Here is a 21,481-nt window from a genome sequence, read left to right on the forward strand (position 1 = left end):
ATTATTGGAACTAAAAAACTAAACCAAAAATAAAAAATTGAACATTTGAGAAAAATTAACCAAACCAAACTAATATAGAAAAAAAATTGAATCGAATCAACATGCAAGTTTGGTCAATTCAATACGATTAATTTTGATAAATTGAACTTTTATTCTCTGGTACAAGTAACACTTTTATCTTAGGAATATAGGTGAGCAAAAGTTTGTATAAATCAAACTAATTGAATGGAACCAATAAGTTCAATTAATCCCATTTAATTTTTTAAATAGAACGGTTATTATTTTGATATAATTAATTAAAAAATCAAATCGTGCAATAATTACTACGTACGGTAAAAAGCTGTTGATTTTGCAGTAGTCCAAGTCATAGTGGGAGACTGGGCCGTGGCCCATCGCCCATGACAGCTCTTATAAGTTGTAAACACCTTTTCCATTAATTATTTCTTTTTCTCTCATTTACATCTTATTATATATATATTTATATAAGAGAACAAAGTTGAGAGAATTTAATGATCAGTTCCGATCATCGAAATCATCGACTGATTACAACAGCAAAGCCAAACTAATGTTCGATCTCTTATTTATTTTATGTTCCAGTTCGATTTTCAGTTCAGTTTAATTATCACGATTTAGGTGCCTATTAATTTGATTTCGTTTAGTTTGATTTATTAAGGTTAATCGGTTGATTCAATTCGACTATTATATATAATTCGATTCAATTCATGATTTTCGATCAATTCAGTTCGGTTATAACCGATTACACATCCTTACCTAGAAAAATTATTTTATTAATCGAGTAAAAAATATTTATTAATAAAAAAACTAAAAAACACATCAAAAATAATTTTAATAAAAGTACGAACTCTTCACGAGTCATCCTTAGCTTTGAGCGCCATATTTAGGAAAGTGTGACCATTGAATTTTAAACCATAAATTGTCAAACTTACTACATTAAAAAAATGGATAGAAATTACTTTTAAATATAATATTTTAAACTTTTCAATCATGACTTTACTATTCTAAGTTATACTTCTCGATGTGATTTTAAAATTTTCAAAAAAAAAATCTTTTTATAACTTATTTCATAAATAAAAAAATAAAATAATTATTTTATCTTTATTTATTTTTATATATTTTTTATTTCTACATCTAGCGTCTCTTTTGATTTTAGAAAAAATAATAATTAATCCTAATCAATCATTGAATTATTCAAATACATGAACCCAAATAATTTAGATTCATTGTACATGAAAAAGAGACAATAATGCATTATTTGTCAAAAAAGAAATAGAAAATAGACAATACGAAGTAAAGAAAAAATATTTAAATATAGAGATATTTTAGTTATTTTAATATTTAATTAAAGTTAATTAATAAAAAAATCACAAGATAATCTTAATCCTCACAAGTATTTACCATATATATTTTTTAGATATTAAAATTAAAATTTTATAATAATTACTTTAAATCTAAAAAATATTTAATTAAAGAAACCAATTATTATAACATAAATAAATTGTGAAAGTGACCGTTGGGAAAAGGACAGAAGGTTGGTTGGAAGGAGTGATTAGGATAAGTGGGCCGAGTCATTAGCCTAATCTGCGGGAGCCAGCCAGCTACTATTGAGCGAGCCAATGACATTTGGCAGTCGACTTGAAATGGACAGGTAGGAAACCATTGAAAATTAAAAAGGTTAGGCGTCGGCGCCGGCGCCGGCTCGGCTTGCTTGCACCCAACTCAGCTCAAGGCTTGTTTTACGTTACGTTACGTGACGTGGTGGAACTGAGGCTTCTAATAATTTGGCAATAATTAAAGCCTAATCAATGATTAACGACTGACTTTGCATTAGTTTCCGAAGAAGCAAACCAACTTCTTCCTTGAGACAATGATGCTTATTTAATTATTTCCCTTCCCATTCACATCACATGCTTAATTTCTCCACAAGCTATGGCTGAGTTGTTGTCTGCTTGTATTGGTTGTACAAGGAAGTATTTTTTTCTTTTTTTTTTAATTATAAAAGAAAAAAAATAACATGTGATAGATATCTTAAGAAAGAGTCGACATCACTTTATTAAAGAATGCAAGAAAGCACAATAACTTTGACCGTACTTAGATAACTCGTGTTATTAGAATTCCTTTAAGTAGTAACATTATAATTCATTTACTTAAATTTACAAAATTGATAATATTGAAAAAAAAAAACGTAAATTAGGTGTTGATCAAAAAATAAGACTTCATCTCCTCAAGTGTAGGGCCCCGTTTGAAGCTAAAAAATTATAATTTGGCGTCAATAAAACTTTCGACTCTAGAGAAAAAAATGAGTCTTATGTCTTATCGTATGAAATATAAAATTTTATTAAACTATAAAATATGATTGAATGGCTTTAAGAGTGGTACCTGTGAATTGGTTCCCTACCTTTCAATCATGTTTCGAGAAGGGTAACTACATGCGAATTGGAATTCATTCCTGGTGATTAGTGAAATTGGATTATCACTAAAATAAGAATTTCAAAGGCCTTTAGTGTACTTAAAGAAAAGAAAAGAAAAGAAAAGAAAGAGATCAAATTGATTGATTAGGCTAAGATTTCATCCCTCCATATAGTTTTTGATTAATAAATTAATATTTAAGAATGAATAATATCAATTTTTTATGGGTTAGAGATCTTCATACACGCATGGAAGTTATACTTCTTAGCTGAGTTTGCAACAGCCAGATGAGACCTCCAGCTAAGATCCTTGGGCTTGCTTGATGGAGACACTTCATGTGTGAATTTTTTCTTTGGTTAATTAAGAATTGGACACAACACATGTTAGATTTAGAGTGATGTTACATCATGATAGACTTTTAGAAAGGAATATTGAGACAAACCCACAATCTTAACCCACAAATTATGGTTTGAAAATTCGTCTCCAGATTAGGTGGTGAACACGTGTCTTTGCTTTACCAACAAAAAAAGGGAAGCTTTGGTGGCTTTTCCACCAAACCAAGCCAAGCTAAAACTTGAAATTTGTGTCCAAGATTAATCATATATATGACAAACCCACAAATGTAAGGCCCAAACACCAATTGGGTCACTAGAGGATCCAGTCCAACCCAAATTGGGTACAATATAACCAGCAAGTTTCCTAGCTTAATTGGGTCATATGATGACTCAAAGTCTGAAAATGAGAGTATAACCAAACGTCCCCTTACATGTTCCTTGACTAAACTCAATTGGGTGGTCATGTAGTTAATGAATAAAAGGGAAACAGGCCCCAAAATACAATAATTAAATTAGTATTAAGGAATGTTTGTGTTTGGAGTCAGTGTCAGCTCAATTATTATCTTGCCCTTAATATTAGATTTTATGAGGCCACTTTTATAATTTGTTAATTATATTTCATGATAAAGTTATTCAAGGTACCGGAGTTAGTTAGGGTTACAAGTCTTTAGTAACATTATCATCTCATTTATCCTTATCTCTCGCTTAAATATGGTAACTGATTGTTCAACTTCCAAACAAAACATAACAATAGAACTTGAAACTTTTAATCTTTGTTATGAGTTTAACTCTTGTTGGGTAGACAGACATATTAAAAGAATTTTTTTTTTTTTTGCTAAATAAAAAGAGTAAGTCAAATATTAAGAGATTTTTCTATACACATAAAATTAGACTCAATTTGTTCCACCAATGAGTAGGGGAGAGTAAAAGTTTGGTTTATTTGAACTAACTGAATCGAACCGACCAAGCTTGATAGTTTGGTTTAATTTTTTTCTTGCATTGGTTCGATTCGGTTAATTCTTTTTAAAAGTTCAGTTTTTGATTTGATTTTTTTGTTGAAAGAACTGAACTAATTGAATTGACCAACTTTTAAAATGATGTAATTTTGATATTTATAAAATGATACCATTTTCTTTGATTACTTTGATTTTTTTTCAATTTTTTTATATTTTTTCGATTTAATCGATTTGATTTATACAATTTAGGTTCAATTCTTTTAATTATTAATTATTTTTATTTTTTAAATTAATTGATTAGTTAAATTTGTTTGCACACTATTGCTCATGAAATTAGGTTTGGCGAGTCTCATCTTCAGGATATAAGTTGAGCAGTCAGATGAATAATATGCTAGCGTCAATTCAATGGGTTATGAGCACTACAACAAATTTTGGATTAAGCGACATTTAAAAATGTCTTAATAGATAGTTTATTAGGGCATTTTAACTATTAGGGCATTAATAATAATGCCTCATATAACTGTGCCCCAAAAAAGTATTGAGACACTTAAAAATGCCTAAAAAATCACTATAAATTTATTTTTCATATTTCCCACAAGGCCATTTCTTAACTCTAATTTACTTATCTCACAGCTCGAACCCTGAATCTTTCATTTTTCTTGCACGCGCGTGACCACCTAATCTACACATTATCTTATTAATATATGTGCCTATGTTTATTTTATAATATATCTAAGTTTCATTAGAATTATTCTATTGTGCCACTTAAAATTTGACTATTAGGACACTTTATTAGAGTGTCTTGTTAGAATTATTTTAATGAGGCATTTCAAAAATTCTACCCTATTAGATTTATCTATTAAGACACTTATATTTATCTATTAGGGCATTTCATTATCGTGCCTCATTAGAGTTGTTTTATTGGGGCACTTCTTTAAATTGTGCCTTAAAATGATATTTTATAGGGTACTTAATTATTGTGCCTCATTAAAGTTATTGTATTGATGTATTTTTTTAGATTATGCCTTAAAATGGTATTTTATATGACACTTTCTAAAAAATATCTTAAAAAAGATGTCTCAACAAATCATTTTTGTTGTAGTGGAGTTTGATCCCCGACATAAAGATCAAAAGCCTAATTTATAATTTATTTTTTTTAACGTAATCAAATGCATAATGCATAAGTACTAAGCTTTGGCGACCCCTAGTCACTTATCTTATGAAAGTGCTAACTAATCTAGTAGCACTCAAAGAGACATTGATGATATTGACAAGACCCCAATTATCTTTCAATAATAATATCATATAATAGACTATATTTTTGTTTATCATTATTATTGGCTCGCAAGATAAAATAACAAAAATATCCTTCAACATGTAGCAACAATCATTATCATTGCAAGGAGATGTTTGTCATTTTGACCCATAGACCAATGCATTTGACCTGGTTTACCTCACTTTACCACCAAAATTAACCACAAAGAGCCAGGGGTCCATCCGACACCACAATGACATCAAATAGACCCCAGTTGGCCCCGAACCGAGTCAACCGACGAAAGCAGATTCCGGGTCCGGTTAAGATCCAGAGGAACCGCGTGACCGCGGAGGGCATTTTCGTCCTTTCAACTCCTCCCCGGTGGTTCCCCGCAACCCCCTTTCCGCTGGCTATGTGCGAAAAGTACGTGGGCTGTGAGGCATTTCATCACAGCGTTGAATGAGCAATTCGATTACTTAAACCCACCCCCACCCCCAATTGCATTTCCGTTCCAGTTCGATCTTTGGGTCTTCTTCTTCTTCTTCATCTTCTTCCATAACCGGTGCCTGTTCGAACTGCACGCCTACACTCTCTGGTTTCCTCGCAGATTGATCCGGGTCTGAGCCAAACCCGTAAGTTGATCATTCGATTTCTCTGCTTTATTTAGTTTAATTTCGCTGGTTGGAGTTGTTTGTTGATGTGGTATTCTCCATGAAATGTAGATCTGGAGTGAAAATTCATTCAATTCCAAGAAACTGCTTGCTTTGGTCTAGATCTGTTATGTTTATGCAAATCTGTCCGTGGGTGGTTTTATTGTTTCAAGTATTGGATCTGATGTGATAATTTCGAGTTAGGTCTCATGGATTGTCATCGACTTGAATGTGTTCAGTTCTCGCATCTCATCTCCTTGTTTGCATTTGAGGATCAGAGTAGATTTAGCTTCTGTGGTATTCTTGATTTTGGGGTTGTTTTCGGTAAACTAGTTTGCTTCGTTGAGCTATTGATGTTTCATTCTTTGCCTGACCTAATCTTGTTGATGAAGTATATTCTAGTAAAATGTATCATGATGTAGATTTTGTGTGAGAAATCTATCGGATCTGATATTGGGGTTGTATTATTGTATTGACAAGATCAATTTCTGAACTAATGTCCATGAAAATTATTCAGGGATTTTGAAATCTTTTGTTCTTCTCTTATTTTTTTCGCCCCATAATGAAGTTGGTTTTGGATTCTGTAGTGTTTGCTTTGTGGTTCACTTATGGCTTTAATTGTGAAATTGTCTTCACAGAGGCTCCTCTAGTCTAACATGGCTACGTATACGCCGAAGAACATCCTCATTACTGGAGCTGCTGGGTTCATTGCATCTCATGTCGCCAACCGCCTTATTCGGAATTACCCTGAATATAAGATTGTTGTGCTTGATAAGCTTGACTACTGTTCAAATCTTAAAAATCTACATCCTTCTCGATCATCCCCCAACTTCAAGTTTGTTAAGGGGGACATTGGCAGTGCGGATCTTGTCAACTTCCTCCTTATCACTGAATCCATTGACACAATAATGCACTTTGCAGCCCAGACTCACGTTGATAATTCCTTTGGTAATAGCTTTGAGTTTACCAAAAACAACATCTATGGCACACACGTTCTACTAGAGGCATGCAAGGTCACGGGCCAGATCAGAAGGTTCATCCACGTAAGCACAGATGAGGTGTATGGAGAGACTGATGAGGATGCAGTGGTGGGAAACCATGAAGCTTCTCAACTCCTTCCTACAAATCCGTACTCTGCCACAAAAGCAGGGGCAGAAATGCTTGTTATGGCTTATGGGAGATCGTATGGGTTGCCTGTGATAACTACTCGAGGAAACAATGTTTATGGCCCCAACCAATTTCCTGAAAAACTAATCCCAAAGTTTATCCTCTTAGCCATGCAGGGGAAACCTCTCCCAATTCATGGGGATGGTTCTAATGTGCGGAGCTATCTTTACTGTGAGGATGTTGCTGAGGCTTTTGAAGTTATTCTTCACAGGGGAGAAGTTGGGCACGTCTACAATATTGGGACAAAGAGGGAGAGGAGAGTGATTGATGTTGCCAGGGATATATGCAAACTGTTCTCAATGGATCCTGAAACAAGCATTAAGTTTGTGGAGAATAGACCCTTTAATGACCAGAGATACTTCCTTGATGATCAGAAGTTGAACAACTTGGGTTGGTCAGAGCGAACAATATGGGAAGAGGGGCTGAAGAAGACAATAGAATGGTATACCAGTAACCCTAATTGGTGGGGAGATGTCTCCGGAGCATTGCTTCCTCATCCTAGAATGCTAATGATGCCTGGTGGAATCGAGAGAGCTTTTGATGGGGCAGAAAATTGCATCCATGGAACCTCTGATTTTTCAAGTACTACTAATCAGAGAGGGATGGTGGTTCCATCTCCAAAAAGCAGCAATTCTCCTCGGAAACCCCCCTTGAAGTTCTTGATTTATGGTAGGACTGGGTGGATTGGTGGTTTACTTGGGAAGATATGCGAGAAACAAGGAATTCCATACGAGTACGGAAAGGGCCGTCTGGAGGACCGATCGCAACTCGTGGCAGATGTTCAGAATGTCAAGCCCACACATGTTTTCAACGCTGCTGGTGTGACTGGCAGGCCAAATGTTGATTGGTGCGAAACCCATAAAACAGAAACAATACGAACCAATGTTGCTGGTACCCTGAACTTAGCTGATGTTTGCAGAGACAATGGACTTCTGATGATGAATTTTGCTACTGGATGTATATTTGAATATGATGCTGCTCATCCTGAAGGATCTGGCATTGGGTACAAAGAGGAAGATAAACCCAATTTTACTGGTTCTTTCTATTCGAAGACCAAGGCCATGGTAACATTCTTACATTCTCACACCCTTCTCAGAATGTCTCTGCTTTTTGGTACATTAAGGTAAATCACTCACACTGTATTCTTCAATTTTGTCAACCAGGTTGAGGAGCTCTTGAAAGAGTACGACAATGTCTGCACCCTCAGAGTCCGAATGCCCATATCGTCAGACCTCAGCAACCCCCGCAACTTCATTACTAAAATTTCTCGTTACAATAAAGTGGTCAACATTCCCAACAGCATGACCATCTTGGACGAGCTGCTCCCAATTTCAGTAGAGATGGCAAAGCGAAACCTCAGGGGCATATGGAATTTCACCAACCCCGGTGTTGTGAGCCATAACGAAATTCTGGAGATGTACAAGAAATATATAGATCCCGGCTTCAAGTGGGTCAACTTCACACTCGAAGAGCAAGCCAAGGTGATCGTTGCCCCTCGAAGCAATAATGAGATGGATGCTTCTCGGTTGAAGAAGGAATTCCCCGAGTTGCTTTCCATAAAGGAGTCCTTGATCAAGTATGTGTTCGAACCCAACAAGAAGAACATGGAGTAACATTTCAAAGACACAGACGGTAGGCAGTTATGGTTTTGGATCGATTGCCTCTTATTCGAATCTAGTATTGCAACTATTCGTTCCTAGGTTTCATTTGATACACGTGAATTTGGTAGAGATAGCGAACAGGATGGCTCTAGGAGACGTCTTCAGTTGAGTTTCTAGTGAAATGTTAGCTTCCTTTTTGCGAGGAACTTATGAATACAGGCTGCTGGTGACATATATTTGTTATAATCCTCAAGCTTAAAGGGGCTACTGCTTTTGCATTCCATTGTCTAAATTTGTTTCTTGTCTCATGCTTATATTATAAGTTGCTGTAATTTTACAAGTTTAAATTTGTTTATTCTATCTTCTGGCAAATGAATGGGCTGAAAGAATTGATTGAATTGAGGTAGGTCCAAGACCGTTGGGAGTTGCAGATTTTTGAACATTTTGAAGGTTCACTTGGTTCCCATAGGCCATAGCATGTTATCAACTGTTGGGTCGGATTGACATGGTAGAACCCACTTTAGTTTTTCATTTTCTTCATCAAAGCTAACGAATAAATATTACAAAGCAGCTATATAAAAATGGTTAAAAACAGTAGATAGTAAACATATTGGTACATGCAAAATATAAGCGTAAGGAAAGATGATAATGTTAAGTGAATGTCTTGTCATATAAAAAATAAAGTAAAATTAAAAATAAAATAATTTATAAGAAAGTTAAGAGTGACCCTTACTAAAATGTATAATCCCCAGTTAAAATTATAAACCCTTTAGGGAGTAGCAATGCTTAATTGATAATTTTTTTTAAAAAAAATATTAATTTTTAAATATAAAAAATATACCAGTTTAATATACAAATAAGATTACCTATGACTCAATACTATTGGCTTGAGGCAGGCAGGGCTTTTAAGTTCGCAGGTGGGGACAGCGCGCGGTCGCCAGTTGGGACTCGGTATGTCAGACTCTACGTTTAGCACGTCCGGTGCTTGTGCTTCTTATTTGAGTATCTGCAAAAAATATTATTTTTTTAAAAGTCATTCTGGAAAAAAAAATATTTTTCAAAAATATTTTTTAAAAATATCACTTTATTAAGTTATAATTTCTAAAATAGGAAAGTTATAATTTTTTATATTGTAATTTTCATTTTAAGTTTTTGGTATATAATTTAATAAGTTTATTACTTTAAAAATAAAAAATTATAAATATTTAACTACTAAATGTGTCAAAGTTTTAAATCAAAATTTAAAATAACTAAAGATAATTTTTAAATTTTTATAGAATTTATTATAATTTTAAAAATGTACCTAGATCATTAAAAACTAACAAGTGGAAACTATTAAAAGATAAAAATTTTAATTTTTGAATTTTTAACTTTTACCTACTCACTTCTAAGTTTAAAATTTTTATTTTAGAAGTGAAATTTGTATTTTTAAAAATATTATTATATCATATTTATTAAATAAATAAATTTATTTTTAAAAAATAATTTTAAAATTATATAAAAAAATAGGCTCTCTTGACAAGTTTCTGTTGGATTTAGTTTGTTTAAGCTTGCAAATTTGAGATTATTTCAACTCATGAGCATGAGGTGTTGGCTCATCTCCTTAAGTAGATTCATGAGTTGAGTGTAATCTTATATTTCACTGATGATTTAGATCTAGGATCGGCCAAATCAACCCAACTCAACCAATCTCTTTTAAGATCAATGGATGGATTTAGGTGAGGCCAATTCGTTGACATGCTTAATGGAATTAGTGGTTTTTGTTTAATATCAATGTCCACGACTAATAAAGTCTTGTTTAAACTTGTGTCCTATAAATGAATTGACTTAACCTACGCTGTTCAGAATGAATTGACCCGAGCAAACTAATCTCTTTAGAGCCAATATATGAACCATGACCAAATTAACTTATTTGACATACTTAGTGAAATTAGTAGTTCTGATATAGAAAGGTGGGCCATGATCAGCAATTATTATGTAAGGCAGGTGTGAAAGGTGATATTTTGAAAAATAATATTTTCAGAATGAATTTCAAAAGTCACCATTCTCTGGTCCGAATAAGGCGAGGCACTTGTTTCCCTTCAATTCACTTTCAAAAACAGCTGGCAGTGGGTGGCGGCTTATAAATTGTAACAAGTGCCTCGCCTCCCTCGTGATGGAAACCCATAATGATAATGATAATGATAATGATAATGATAATACAGTGTGGTTCTCACCGGTAAATACTAAAGGGTGATCTCATGTGAATTTCTTTATGTTACTTCACTAAGGTAAAAGAGAACCTGTCCCCCTGAGAAATCTTTAGTTCCAACTGTCATATCACATACCACGTGACCATGTTGATGCATTATTATAATTTAATAATAATAATATATTATTATTATTATAATATATTTTTATAATCTAAATACATATCAATTGGTACATAAATTCTATTTTAAATTTGTCAAAAATCACCAATTCTATATATATTTGGTACATAAAACATTATAAAAAAGTTTAAATCCAAAACCTCATGCTTTTGCAATGAGGGAAAAACTATAATTACCACCTAAACCATCCTTTTAAGGACCCAAGTGTTATATATTCATAATTTCAATTCATAACATCAAATTATTGAACTGTGATGGCATGGTATATTTTTTCTAGAAGCATTATGAATATATGAGATGCGATGATTAGCCATAATATTAATAAATGCAGTAACATTTTAGGTGGTTACCTTGGAGAGGCTTAACCATGTCGACTTTCAAGAGAGAACCTCGGCATTTAAAATCGTTAGCCCATATGCATATTTGAACTTAGTAACACCCTTTCTAAGCTTTACACAACAATGATCAAAAGCATCAGCTCATGAAATCCAAAAGCTAGATGCGTGTACAAGAGCACGAAACATGTCAACCTGGGGATGACGAGCTCGAGACAGATGCCCCAGCCAATTCCTTCATAAAGGCCACAACTTCATCCGATGATCCAAGGACATACCGAGCATTGGTACGCGTCCGGCTAACAGCACAAGAGAAATAATTCTCGCCCTTGAGATCGAGCACGTTCAATGAAGTCTTTTCTGGTGATGGCCGCCTTGCGCGGGTTTGGTTGTAACTTTTCTTGTCGGGATTTGGAAGGGGGCGTTGAATTTTACTGTGAGACGATTTGGAGCTGCTTCTGCTAGACGGAAGCTTCAGCGATTGCCTTCTCTCGACAGGAAGCTTTGGAGGGTCGGTTAGCTTGGAGGGGAGGTCGGGCTCAAAAAATGTGTACACGTCTTCGTCCTGAATCAAAGATAGTAATTGTTGCAAGAGATGATGGAAGTAAACAAGATATGGTGAACAAATGCAGAGGCCAAAGCTTTATTATTGATAAAGCGAAGGAGGTTAGGAGGGAAGAAAGGTATACCTTCCCTAGAAAATGCCCAATGCATAAGACGTAATCAATTGGTGTTGAAATGGATTTGCTGTGAACTATCTCTCCCAGTATTCGATCAAGTGCTGCTCCCTGCGCGAGGCAGATAATGCGAAACAGGCAAGTCGATGCACGCAGTGAGTGTATACGTTAAATATATGTTCAAATAATTTGAATGGTTGCTCTACAAATGAAAGAACATTCACCTTTGTAACACCAACTGCTCGGACCTCAACGGAACGGCTGCCTTGGACAACATCAACGGATGCATTAGAAATTGGGCCGGTCCACAAATGTTGCAGCATATCCCTGGCTTGTAGTCTTCCAAATTCAACATCTAGAAGTACAATCAGGTGACATGAAAGAAATAGCTAGAAGAACAGATAGAGATGCATGAAAAGACATTATTGAAAACAGGAAACAGAGCGATCAAAAGTACCTGCATACTTGTAATTCCATACAAGTGAAGTTTCACGGGTTTCAAAATGTGATCGAGGTGTTCTATCCGTAAAATACTCAAAGACATGCTGAAGAAATGTGGAAAGCATCAGAATATGGGAAGTTTATACTGGAAAAAAGGTAGACATAGCAAGAGAATGCACCTTAATACTGTCAACCCATTCCATATTTAAATGCTCCGGCATTGTTGTCATCCAGTCTCCCTTTGTAAAGCGAAGAAACATCCCGTTCTCTGCTGCCAGCCACATGTTGTACTCACTGAAATTCTGTAAAAGCACTCACTTCAGAATTGCACAAAGTAGGGGGATGAAAAAGAAGAAAGAGTTGAACTAGATGAAATACATAGTCTAAGACACGTCTGCCACTTCCACTGAGGACAACAATAGTTGTCTTCAGATCATCACAGAGTGCTTTTAGAGGTTCTTTTAGGTCGGGATGCAATTTAAGTTCCATTTCTTTAATTTGATCTCCTCCTCTTCTTCCAGGATTATCCACGGCTTCAGTTAAAGTTGCATTAAATCCCTGCAGACACACCAGATGACAAAAATGTAATAATTGGAAGGTCATGTCAAGTCATATGACTGAGAATCTGCACGCTTAGAGGCTTTGGATCTCTTAGATACCACTATCATGAAGTTGAGCAATCAGCAGTTTGAACTCATTGAATGGATAAGAGGCCAGAAAATTTAAAAGGCACATATAAGAGTGGTTGACAACTTTGTATTACAATACCAATTAAGAGTGGTGCGACGGATTTAGTATTTGAAATTTATTATTTGCAAGTTTCTATTATATCAAGTGCTTTCATGCTTGTATTTTATCATGTTATTTTGAAAAGAAGAGAGTGTAACTACAATATACAATTGTGTTATGATAAATTAGGAATCTTAGATATTAAGATTGATAGAGCAAAAAACTCAAGTAACAGAACAGAGTAATAAAATAGCTAAGATGTCCAATTTATTATAACACTTGTAATAAAAAAAAAAAAAAACTTGTAATAAATACACTGTGGCATCACTTTCACTTTGTAAATGATAAGTCATACTATTTACTAGTTATGCAAAGTTGACATCAAATCCTTTACATTCAAGCAGTGTTAGCATGCTGACATAAACAATGGCCATTTACCTCTGATTCAAAGATAAGTAAAAGAAACAAAACAATCCATTGGTTATCACTGAATATTTCCTTAATCTAACTGTTCTACAGAACTAATAGTTCATAAATTATCAATTAGTAGCTACAGTTTTATTAATGATAATGGCCGATTGATTGTATGCATATTTTCTAGAGAAGGGGATAACACCTTTACAAAATTTAGTGTTGAAAACATTACTAAAAGAATAAACCTGACTGGTCGTATGCATATTTTCTAGAGAAGGGGATAACACAATTACAAAATTCAGTGTTGACAACATTACTAAAATAACAAACCAACCATGAATTGCTCTGGTCTGTATGGTCTTCTCTTTTTTAATTTAATTTAATAAAATTAAACCTTCCTTCCCAAAAAAAAAAAAAAACACGAATGGTTTGATTTAATATGTTCCAGAAATTATCCACGATCAAGATCAATGTGCCTAAATTCCGTACAAATAATTAACTATCTAGCTGATGTTCTTTCCTGCAAATTGAATGGAACCTTTAATTTATCAATCAGTCTTTACGATATTCCTTGGCTATATGAAATTTCTGAATTCATTTATCAAAAATTAAAATAATGTGTACCAGTGCAATTTATAATAATAATAATAATAATAATAATAATAATAATAAAACAAGAAGGAGAAGAAGGAGAAAGAAAGAAAAAGTACTACCAGTATAAGCAATCTATTGTTAGATTGCAAGTAACGTTCAATTGCTTCTTTCACTGGAAGTGGAGGTGGAGCCCGTCTTATCCTTATTTGAGCTTCAACAACAGTATCATTCAGTTCACTGCAGATGGTGAAAGAAAGCATAGCTCAGAGTGTGCAGAGTCATCGAGAAGATTTTATGTATAACACACATTACTTGAAGATGCACAGAAGTCAAATTCATGTTAGTCAAAGTTAATTCCAAAAGTGACTTTGACTTAGGACTAGATCATTGTTAATTCTCAATAAGATTAGTTTTTTTTTTTTTAATTCGTATGACACTACTATAAGGATAGTTCCATACAGATAGCATATAATAAGGCATAATGTAAGGGAAGTTTCATATTTTGGATATTGATCGTTGAATATCAAATACAAACTTCTTCTATTCTCTTCCTTTGTCTGATCAATTTCTTCCCTTATATATTATTATCCTCTCCTATCTACTCTCTGGTTCTATAGGTACAACTAATTCCATTTATCAGGAGAATGTTTTGGCTGCATGAGGATGGGTTATTGACTGGAAAATATTTTTAAATGCTATGCCACATTGTATCAGTTTGCTGTGAAGCTTCCTGGAAGAATATTGCACAAAGTTACACTTACATTGTTTCAAGACTGTTTTATCTGCCTCAACTTAAACTATGACAGCAGGCAATACATGCAAAAATTACATAACATCTGAGAAGATGAGTTGCAGAAGGCAAGGTTTCAGAATCACTATGGAGACAAAAATATCAAGTTTAATGCACAAAACAAGGAGAGAGAATTTTTATTCTTGAAGCAAGCATCCAAACAAAAAGGTTTTCACTTTGCTTGAAGCTGAGTTATATAATGATTGCAACCTGCCCCAGGATAGCCTGTTTCAAGTGAATTAATAGGAAAAGCCAAGCCAAATATTCAGATTAAACCCAAAAAAGAAAGGATAGATGCAGAAAAAACTATTACCAAAAAAAAAAAAAAAAAACACTAAAATGAAAGAAGTGTCTGTTCAACAGAAAGCAATTAACCATAAAAACAACAAAAGTATGAAAATGGAATGAAAACAAGTAACCATTGAGTTTCAACAAAGAATAACAGTAGTACATACCTTACAAAAGTTTCAGCCCATTCTTGAGCAGTATGCGTTGTCACATGCACGAAGTTATGCCTATGCCGCTTCTCCCTTTCTTCAGCTGACATATTCAAAGCTTGTCCAATTGAAGTAGCAACTTCAGTTATGTTCCAAGGATTTACAAGAATTGCTCCAGCACCAAGAGACTGTGCAGCACCAGCAAACTACAAGTAACAAGAAAATGATAGCATACATATAAGAAAATGAAAAACAAGAGCACCTCTTAATCCAAGGAAAAGCCTGTAAACTGCATGGGGCAAACTGCTTCGGAATAAAGATCTTAAAACTGCAGTATATTTAGTTGTCAGTACTCTGCTGAACAAGGAATATATGAGTAAAATTATGATTGCCCTACTTATTGCAGCATACAGAGTGGATAAACTGAGCCAAAGATTATGTGGCATAAAATCTCAGAACTCCATTGGAGCCACAGAGTTCTATCAATTCTAACCTACTATCCAACATGCCACCAACTAATACTATAAGCCATTTTGAACGGGTTCAATTTTGGTTAAGAAAAATTCATTACTGATGTAATAGGCACTACAATAAGAACATATCAAGCCTTAATCCCACCATTTGGGGTCGGCAACATTAAATCTAACTTGCCAGTCATTTTTATCTATGGCCACTTCTACAAGGTCCCCAAAGCTCATATTGTACCTAAGAGTTTCCCACCAAGTTTTTCTTGGCCTTCCTCTAACCTCTTTTGCTAAAGACTTGTTCAATTCCATCCACTCTTCTCACAAGACTCCATGAGTCTTATTCTCACATGACCAAACCATTTTAATTGTGTCTCCCACATCTTGTCATCATAGGAGCCACTTTGACCTTATTGCAAGTAACCTCAATTCTAATTTTTTTTTTTAGAAGCACTAAAAAATGCAAATAAGTTCTAAAATAATGAAAAAGAAAAAAAGTTCTCATCAACTTTGAATGTTATAAATGTCATCAGTTCCTACGACAAATTTTACAAGAGTGAAGAGATGAATAAAGGTGGGCTAGTTAAAGAAAAGTAACAGAAATATGAAATATAACCCTAAAATAAAACCAGACTATATGGTAAAAAGCTAAATCAACTTTTTCACAAAAGTCAGCATAAACAGATTGTGCAACAGATATTATTTCCCAACATTCAGTGAACTGTTGAAGTTTAAAAATTTTGCCAAAGGTTGCCTAGAAATTTACAGATCCAGAATTGATAATAGATTTAAAAAAAAAAAAAAACTTTTAAATCATTTGAAATTAAATGCAAAGAAAAACAAAGACTTTGCAAGGTGAACAAAAAAACATTAAAAAGCCATTTCTTGGAAACCAACATTGTCATGTGAGAAACACCAGGACCTACCAACTAATATTAGTCTTTCTGGGTAACTTCACACTGAAATGATTCAAAAACAATGATCCATAATATTGCAACCTACAGGATATTTTTTACCTTTTAGAGCATCACTCTAAACATGACCGACTTCCATTAAACTTGATCGTGAAGAGGTACTAGTTGAATGGACCTATTGAACATAGTGTCAAACTTATGTTCTTGATAACTCAGTACAAGATCCCTAAATCTGGACCTGCCATCTTTTAAAACTTTTACTACCATGCTGCCACTAGTCAAGCTGTTTAGTTAACATTTCAATAAACCAAAAGGAAAACAAAGGTAAAAGAATAGCCAGGCAGTAGAATTAATATGCTATAATACAAAAGAAATATTTGCTATACTTCTTCATACAATTAACAACTGTCAATAGTATTCTCAAATAATAATTTTGGCTAACTGCCCAGTATGAATGAAAAGGGAATTTGGTCAACACAGCCAAAAAAAAGAAAAGGGGGTCTGTCAACTTCAAGTCACAAACTTTTGTTGTTCTTCCGCTACTTTTCTCCCTTAAACATGAACTTCTACCTGGGTTTTTTATGTATTTATATTGCCACTTTATACATATTACATTGCAACTCTCCTGCTAGATGGTTTAAAAACTGTGGGCTCACCTAGAAGGACTAAAGTTTGAATCTCTCCTCCTTCATATAGTTCCTGATAGGATATTTAGCTATCTTGATTTATCTTATTTTATTTAGATTTTTGAATTTTATCCTTTGTTTACTTTGTTGCAACCTTGTAGTTAGGTTAATTATCTTTTAGTTACTTCAGTCAATAAATAGGCTTATGATGTAGTCAGCAATTAATGCTTTTGATTAATAGTGATTACAATTGATGATTTTTTTCTCTCCTTGAAATCTCTCTTCTGTCTTGGGTCTTCTTCTCTCTAACTTCTTTTCTCCTCCTTGTTTAGGGTCTAAACATTATGCAATGGTAAGAAAATTGTTATTGCTTAGTGGATAGGATGGACAGGTCTTAACCTTCAGTTCTTGGTTCAAGCATTTTCCAATTCACTCCATGAATCAAAAAGTAATTCAAAGATAATGCCAGGCTTGATTATGAGTAGACAGCTTTATCCAAACACTTAATAGCATATATATATCAAAGACTGCTGTGTAGTGTTACTCTATATCTTGCACCGAGACATCTGTACTGTCATGTCTAGCATTGATTACTGCATATGTTGCTGTAGAACCATAAGTGCTACTTGTTCTACTTTAATCAGTTTCCATTATTCAAGCTAGCACAAATGCCATGGAGGTGGGCTGAATATGTACATAAAAACTTTAAGAATTACAATAATTTGTTGATATGTGTCAAGCATGATGCAATTATCTGAGGATCATTAAAACCAGTAAAAACTATAGAATCAATAGCAAGTTGCCATATAGAGGGACAGAATCATAGAAAACAACAAATATCAAGCCTTAATCTCATTAGGTGAGGTCGGCTACTGAATTTTATAGCTCACCAATCATCTCTGTGTATAGCCATATCTTCTGTAAGGCTCTTGTATTATACCTAAGAAGTTCATACCATTTTAATTGTTTGTCTAATAAAGGTTGTCATTAATCATCAGATATGAGTTAAATTTACAAAATCATGTCTTCATCAGTAAAAAGAAAATAGCCGTGGTTAGCAATTACTTAGATTATTTGCCTAAGAACTGAACAACATCTAGTTGGAGAAAAATAAAGTCTCTTAATCACTAGGGCCATGTCACTTCAAGAAATATTTTATTAGATTTCTCCTCTCCAGAGTCATAAGCTTCTAGTAATATGTAAAATTAATCTGCATCCAAACAATCAAGTTTAGGTCAAAACAATTCAAAGGTATAGGTAATTACTTCACTAAGAATGAGAACCCCTTTTTTTGACTCTTGGCAGGCCACAAACTCATAGCTGACGAGATTCATTCCATCCCGCAAAGACGTGACAAGAGCTACATCTGATAAGAAAAAGAGGATAGATTGTAAGTCTAAAGTCTCCTAGACAAATTACTCCCAATTCATGAATTAAATAACTAGATACCAAAATAAATGAACTGCTTTATGGCATTGCTTTTGTATAATAGAAATTCAATGACATGAAACACATCAATACAGATAATTAAGCTGAAGTTTCTTTTAGAGAAGAATCATCAAAATGTTTCTAAGGATTGTATTCGATGCAACTTCAAGATTATGTGCATAAAATATATGTGCACGCGCATGCCCCTACAGGTTATGGGGAAAACTTTAAACCAAAATTCAAAAAATGAGTATCAAAGTGATGGCCTAAGAGCTTAACCTGAAAACACAATGGTATCTGTCAAATATTATAATTTCTCCCATTGTTTTTGAGTTAAAGAAACAAGGAAGTTCAACAGTTATCTCCCTTTTGCTTCCAACCAATTGATGAGTTGAAGAAACGTGAAATACTAAACTACCACAGAATCACAATCACGACATCACTCTTTTGCCCTTTTGTTAACTGCCGTAATTAGGAATTTCATAATATAATTGCACAAATATGTATAATGCATTCAAGAATTATTCAATACGCATCAGACAACTCAGGCTACATAAAAAATCTCAGAGTAATTCACAGATTGAGGAACAAGTCACATAGCTTGAAGTTGCAACTAAAAAACCTTTCTTAATTCAATCATCTTATCTCAACTATAATGCACGCCGGTTAGTTCATATTACATAACTAAAGGAAAAGTTAGTGTCATTTTTAACATGACATAAAAATGACATCTCAAGATTTTTGGTCATGTAAAATTAAATGTTAGAAGGAAAAGAATGAGTACCAGTAACAGCATAGAGTGCACATAACGCATGAAAGTCAAGAGAACGGTCCTGTAGAGGGAGAAGATTTTTGCTTTAGCAAAGAGTCCCAGTGTAATATACAAATCCAAAATACTTAAGAGAGATAACAAGAAAAAAAAGACAGATACCACCAATAGAGATCAAGCTACGAATTTCAGTCAAAGTCTAGAATCAATTAGATAGTTTATACTTGGTTTTGGAATAGAAGCAAGTAATTCAGAATATCTCAGATCTTTATTTTGATATGGCATAAGCAAAGGCAAAGCAGTGTGTCATGACCCAAGGACATAATAATAATTAGATAATAGATGAATTTCCTTTTAGTTGTATTGAGGAATTCCCATTTAGTTGTATAGTAGTTGTAGTGGTTTGTAACTAAAAGCCAAATGCCTTCAACTGCTCTGATTTGAATATTTGGCAGCCCTATTGGCGCCAAACAGCTACCAGATCAGTATATAAGGCTGATCCAATCTCATGCAAGAGATAGAAGAATATTTTTGAATGAAATCTGATTTCAATCTCTCTCTCAATTTCCCTCTCTTTCTCTCGGTTCTCCCTAATCTCCCTCTTTGTTCTGTTCTTCCCTAATTTCCCTCTCATTTCTTCCGATCTAACTCCCCCAATTTCCTTCCAATTACCTTTTAAACCTGTCATGAACCCTAGGTCCATGACACTGTGACTCTATAACTGCACATTCTTCAAGAAGTCAAGAACTGCCAAAGACTAGTAATTCTAGATAAAATATGTAAAGGGCGAGGTAAATGATGAATGAACTATATCAAAGTAAATTGAGCATAAAGCGGTAATCTAAAATGATTTAAATTGATTATTTCAGAAATTCTATGACCTGTGTCTTATACAACAAAAAGTGCTGTGACCCAATTTTTTGGGTGCAGGCTCATTGTGTTATCCAAGTCCATTATGTATGCGTGTTGGTTAGTAGTTTGTTTGGGGCCAACCAATAGACAGAACTACAGTGATATTTATTTAAAATTTAATGACAATGCTAGAGTTAAATAGGGATTTTTTCATGAGTAATAATAATAAATTAGGGAGATACTTGATACACTATTTGTTCACTAAAATTCAAAGATTAACTTCAGATAATACTGTTTGGATAAGGTACCAAGGTGCTATAATGACAATAGAGCAACCCAAGTCCACTATCAAGTGTTCAATCCATGATGGTGTGTTTGGGGCCAATCATGAGGTAGAGTTGTGTCAGTATGATTTGCGAGCTAATAAGGATTCCAAGGGTTAAACAGAAGGGTTCTAGAGTGTGGATGGTAATGATGTGTTTGTGGGCTAACAGGCTAGAATTATCATAATGTGTGATTTATGACCTAGTGAAAACACCAAAGGCTAAACAGAGGGTCATGATTCATTCCAACATTCATAGTGTTGTAAGGATATCTTTGGTACATTACTTGTATTATCCAATAAACAAAACTAGCAAGCCTTTCCAGGTTGGGATTTGTGGGGTACGTAATCATTTTAATGAACACCAACTAATTGCAACACCACTTTAAAAGTAATTCAGAGTAATGTTTTAACCTAGTAGCAGCTAAGGAACAAATGAAGTGTGAATGCAATAGGAGCAAATATCCATGGATAATAGAATATATGATCAGTAAGCGTTAACAGTCCTCCGACAAATGTACAGATTTCAACTCCTTGATAAGATGGCAACCACACATGCAGCCATTTGTAACTTCATTTGGAAGACTACTTATGTATATACCTTAGGCAGCTACCAAAAAAGAAAAGAAAAGAAAAGAAATCAATTTGCTCAATCTCTTTATTACAATATACACGTTTTTTTATTTTACAAAAACATTATTTTCATCTTGAACAACTTAAAATTAGCATCAGACATAGTTCAGGCAGTTGACATTCATAACTGCAATTTTGTTTTCCCTAAATGACTTTGAGAGGGTATTCATGCTTATAAGAAACGGTATGAGTTGGAGGCAATACCAGTATATTAGGGTTTAGTGTATGGGATTTTCGGATTTCGAAATTAAGGTTAAGATTGAGGATTAAGGATTAAGGATTTAGAGTTTAGT

The 21,481-nt window shown here is 34.0% G+C and overlaps 2 protein-coding genes across 8 annotated transcripts in view; one reads left to right on the forward strand and one right to left on the reverse strand.

Annotated features, from left to right (window-relative positions):
- Positions 1 to 5,408: 5,408 nt before the first annotated feature.
- LOC127792344 (trifunctional UDP-glucose 4,6-dehydratase/UDP-4-keto-6-deoxy-D-glucose 3,5-epimerase/UDP-4-keto-L-rhamnose-reductase RHM1-like) lies at positions 5,409 to 8,669 on the forward strand. Its single transcript, XM_052322810.1, has 3 exons — positions 5,409 to 5,605; positions 6,262 to 7,854; positions 7,954 to 8,669. The coding sequence occupies exons 2-3, from the start codon at positions 6,280 to 6,282 to the stop codon at positions 8,401 to 8,403; spliced, it is 2,025 nt and encodes a 674-aa protein (XP_052178770.1). The 5' UTR covers positions 5,409 to 5,605; positions 6,262 to 6,279; the 3' UTR covers positions 8,404 to 8,669.
- Positions 8,670 to 11,052: 2,383 nt separating this feature from the next.
- Positions 11,053 to 21,481, reverse strand: part of LOC127791349 (alpha,alpha-trehalose-phosphate synthase [UDP-forming] 1) — a 30,716-nt gene continuing 20,287 nt past the window's right edge. For all 7 annotated transcript variants that reach the window (XM_052321159.1, XM_052321154.1, XM_052321157.1 and 4 more), the window contains 10 exons: positions 19,397 to 19,445; positions 18,450 to 18,550; positions 15,199 to 15,386; positions 14,073 to 14,190; positions 12,595 to 12,774; positions 12,396 to 12,518; positions 12,233 to 12,320; positions 12,000 to 12,130; positions 11,788 to 11,886; positions 11,053 to 11,663 (listed from right to left, as the gene is read on the reverse strand). In XM_052321159.1, the coding sequence (XP_052177119.1) occupies positions 11,289 to 11,663; positions 11,788 to 11,886; positions 12,000 to 12,130; positions 12,233 to 12,320; positions 12,396 to 12,518; positions 12,595 to 12,774; positions 14,073 to 14,190; positions 15,199 to 15,386; positions 18,450 to 18,550; positions 19,397 to 19,445 (1,452 nt within the window). In that variant the 3' untranslated portion in view covers positions 11,053 to 11,288. The remainder of the gene's footprint in view (positions 11,664 to 11,787; positions 11,887 to 11,999; positions 12,131 to 12,232; positions 12,321 to 12,395; positions 12,519 to 12,594; positions 12,775 to 14,072; positions 14,191 to 15,198; positions 15,387 to 18,449; positions 18,551 to 19,396; positions 19,446 to 21,481) is intronic.

This window comes from Diospyros lotus, chromosome 15, assembly GCF_014633365.1.
Source record: "Diospyros lotus cultivar Yz01 chromosome 15, ASM1463336v1, whole genome shotgun sequence".
Lineage (NCBI taxonomy): Eukaryota > Viridiplantae > Streptophyta > Magnoliopsida > Ericales > Ebenaceae > Diospyros > Diospyros lotus.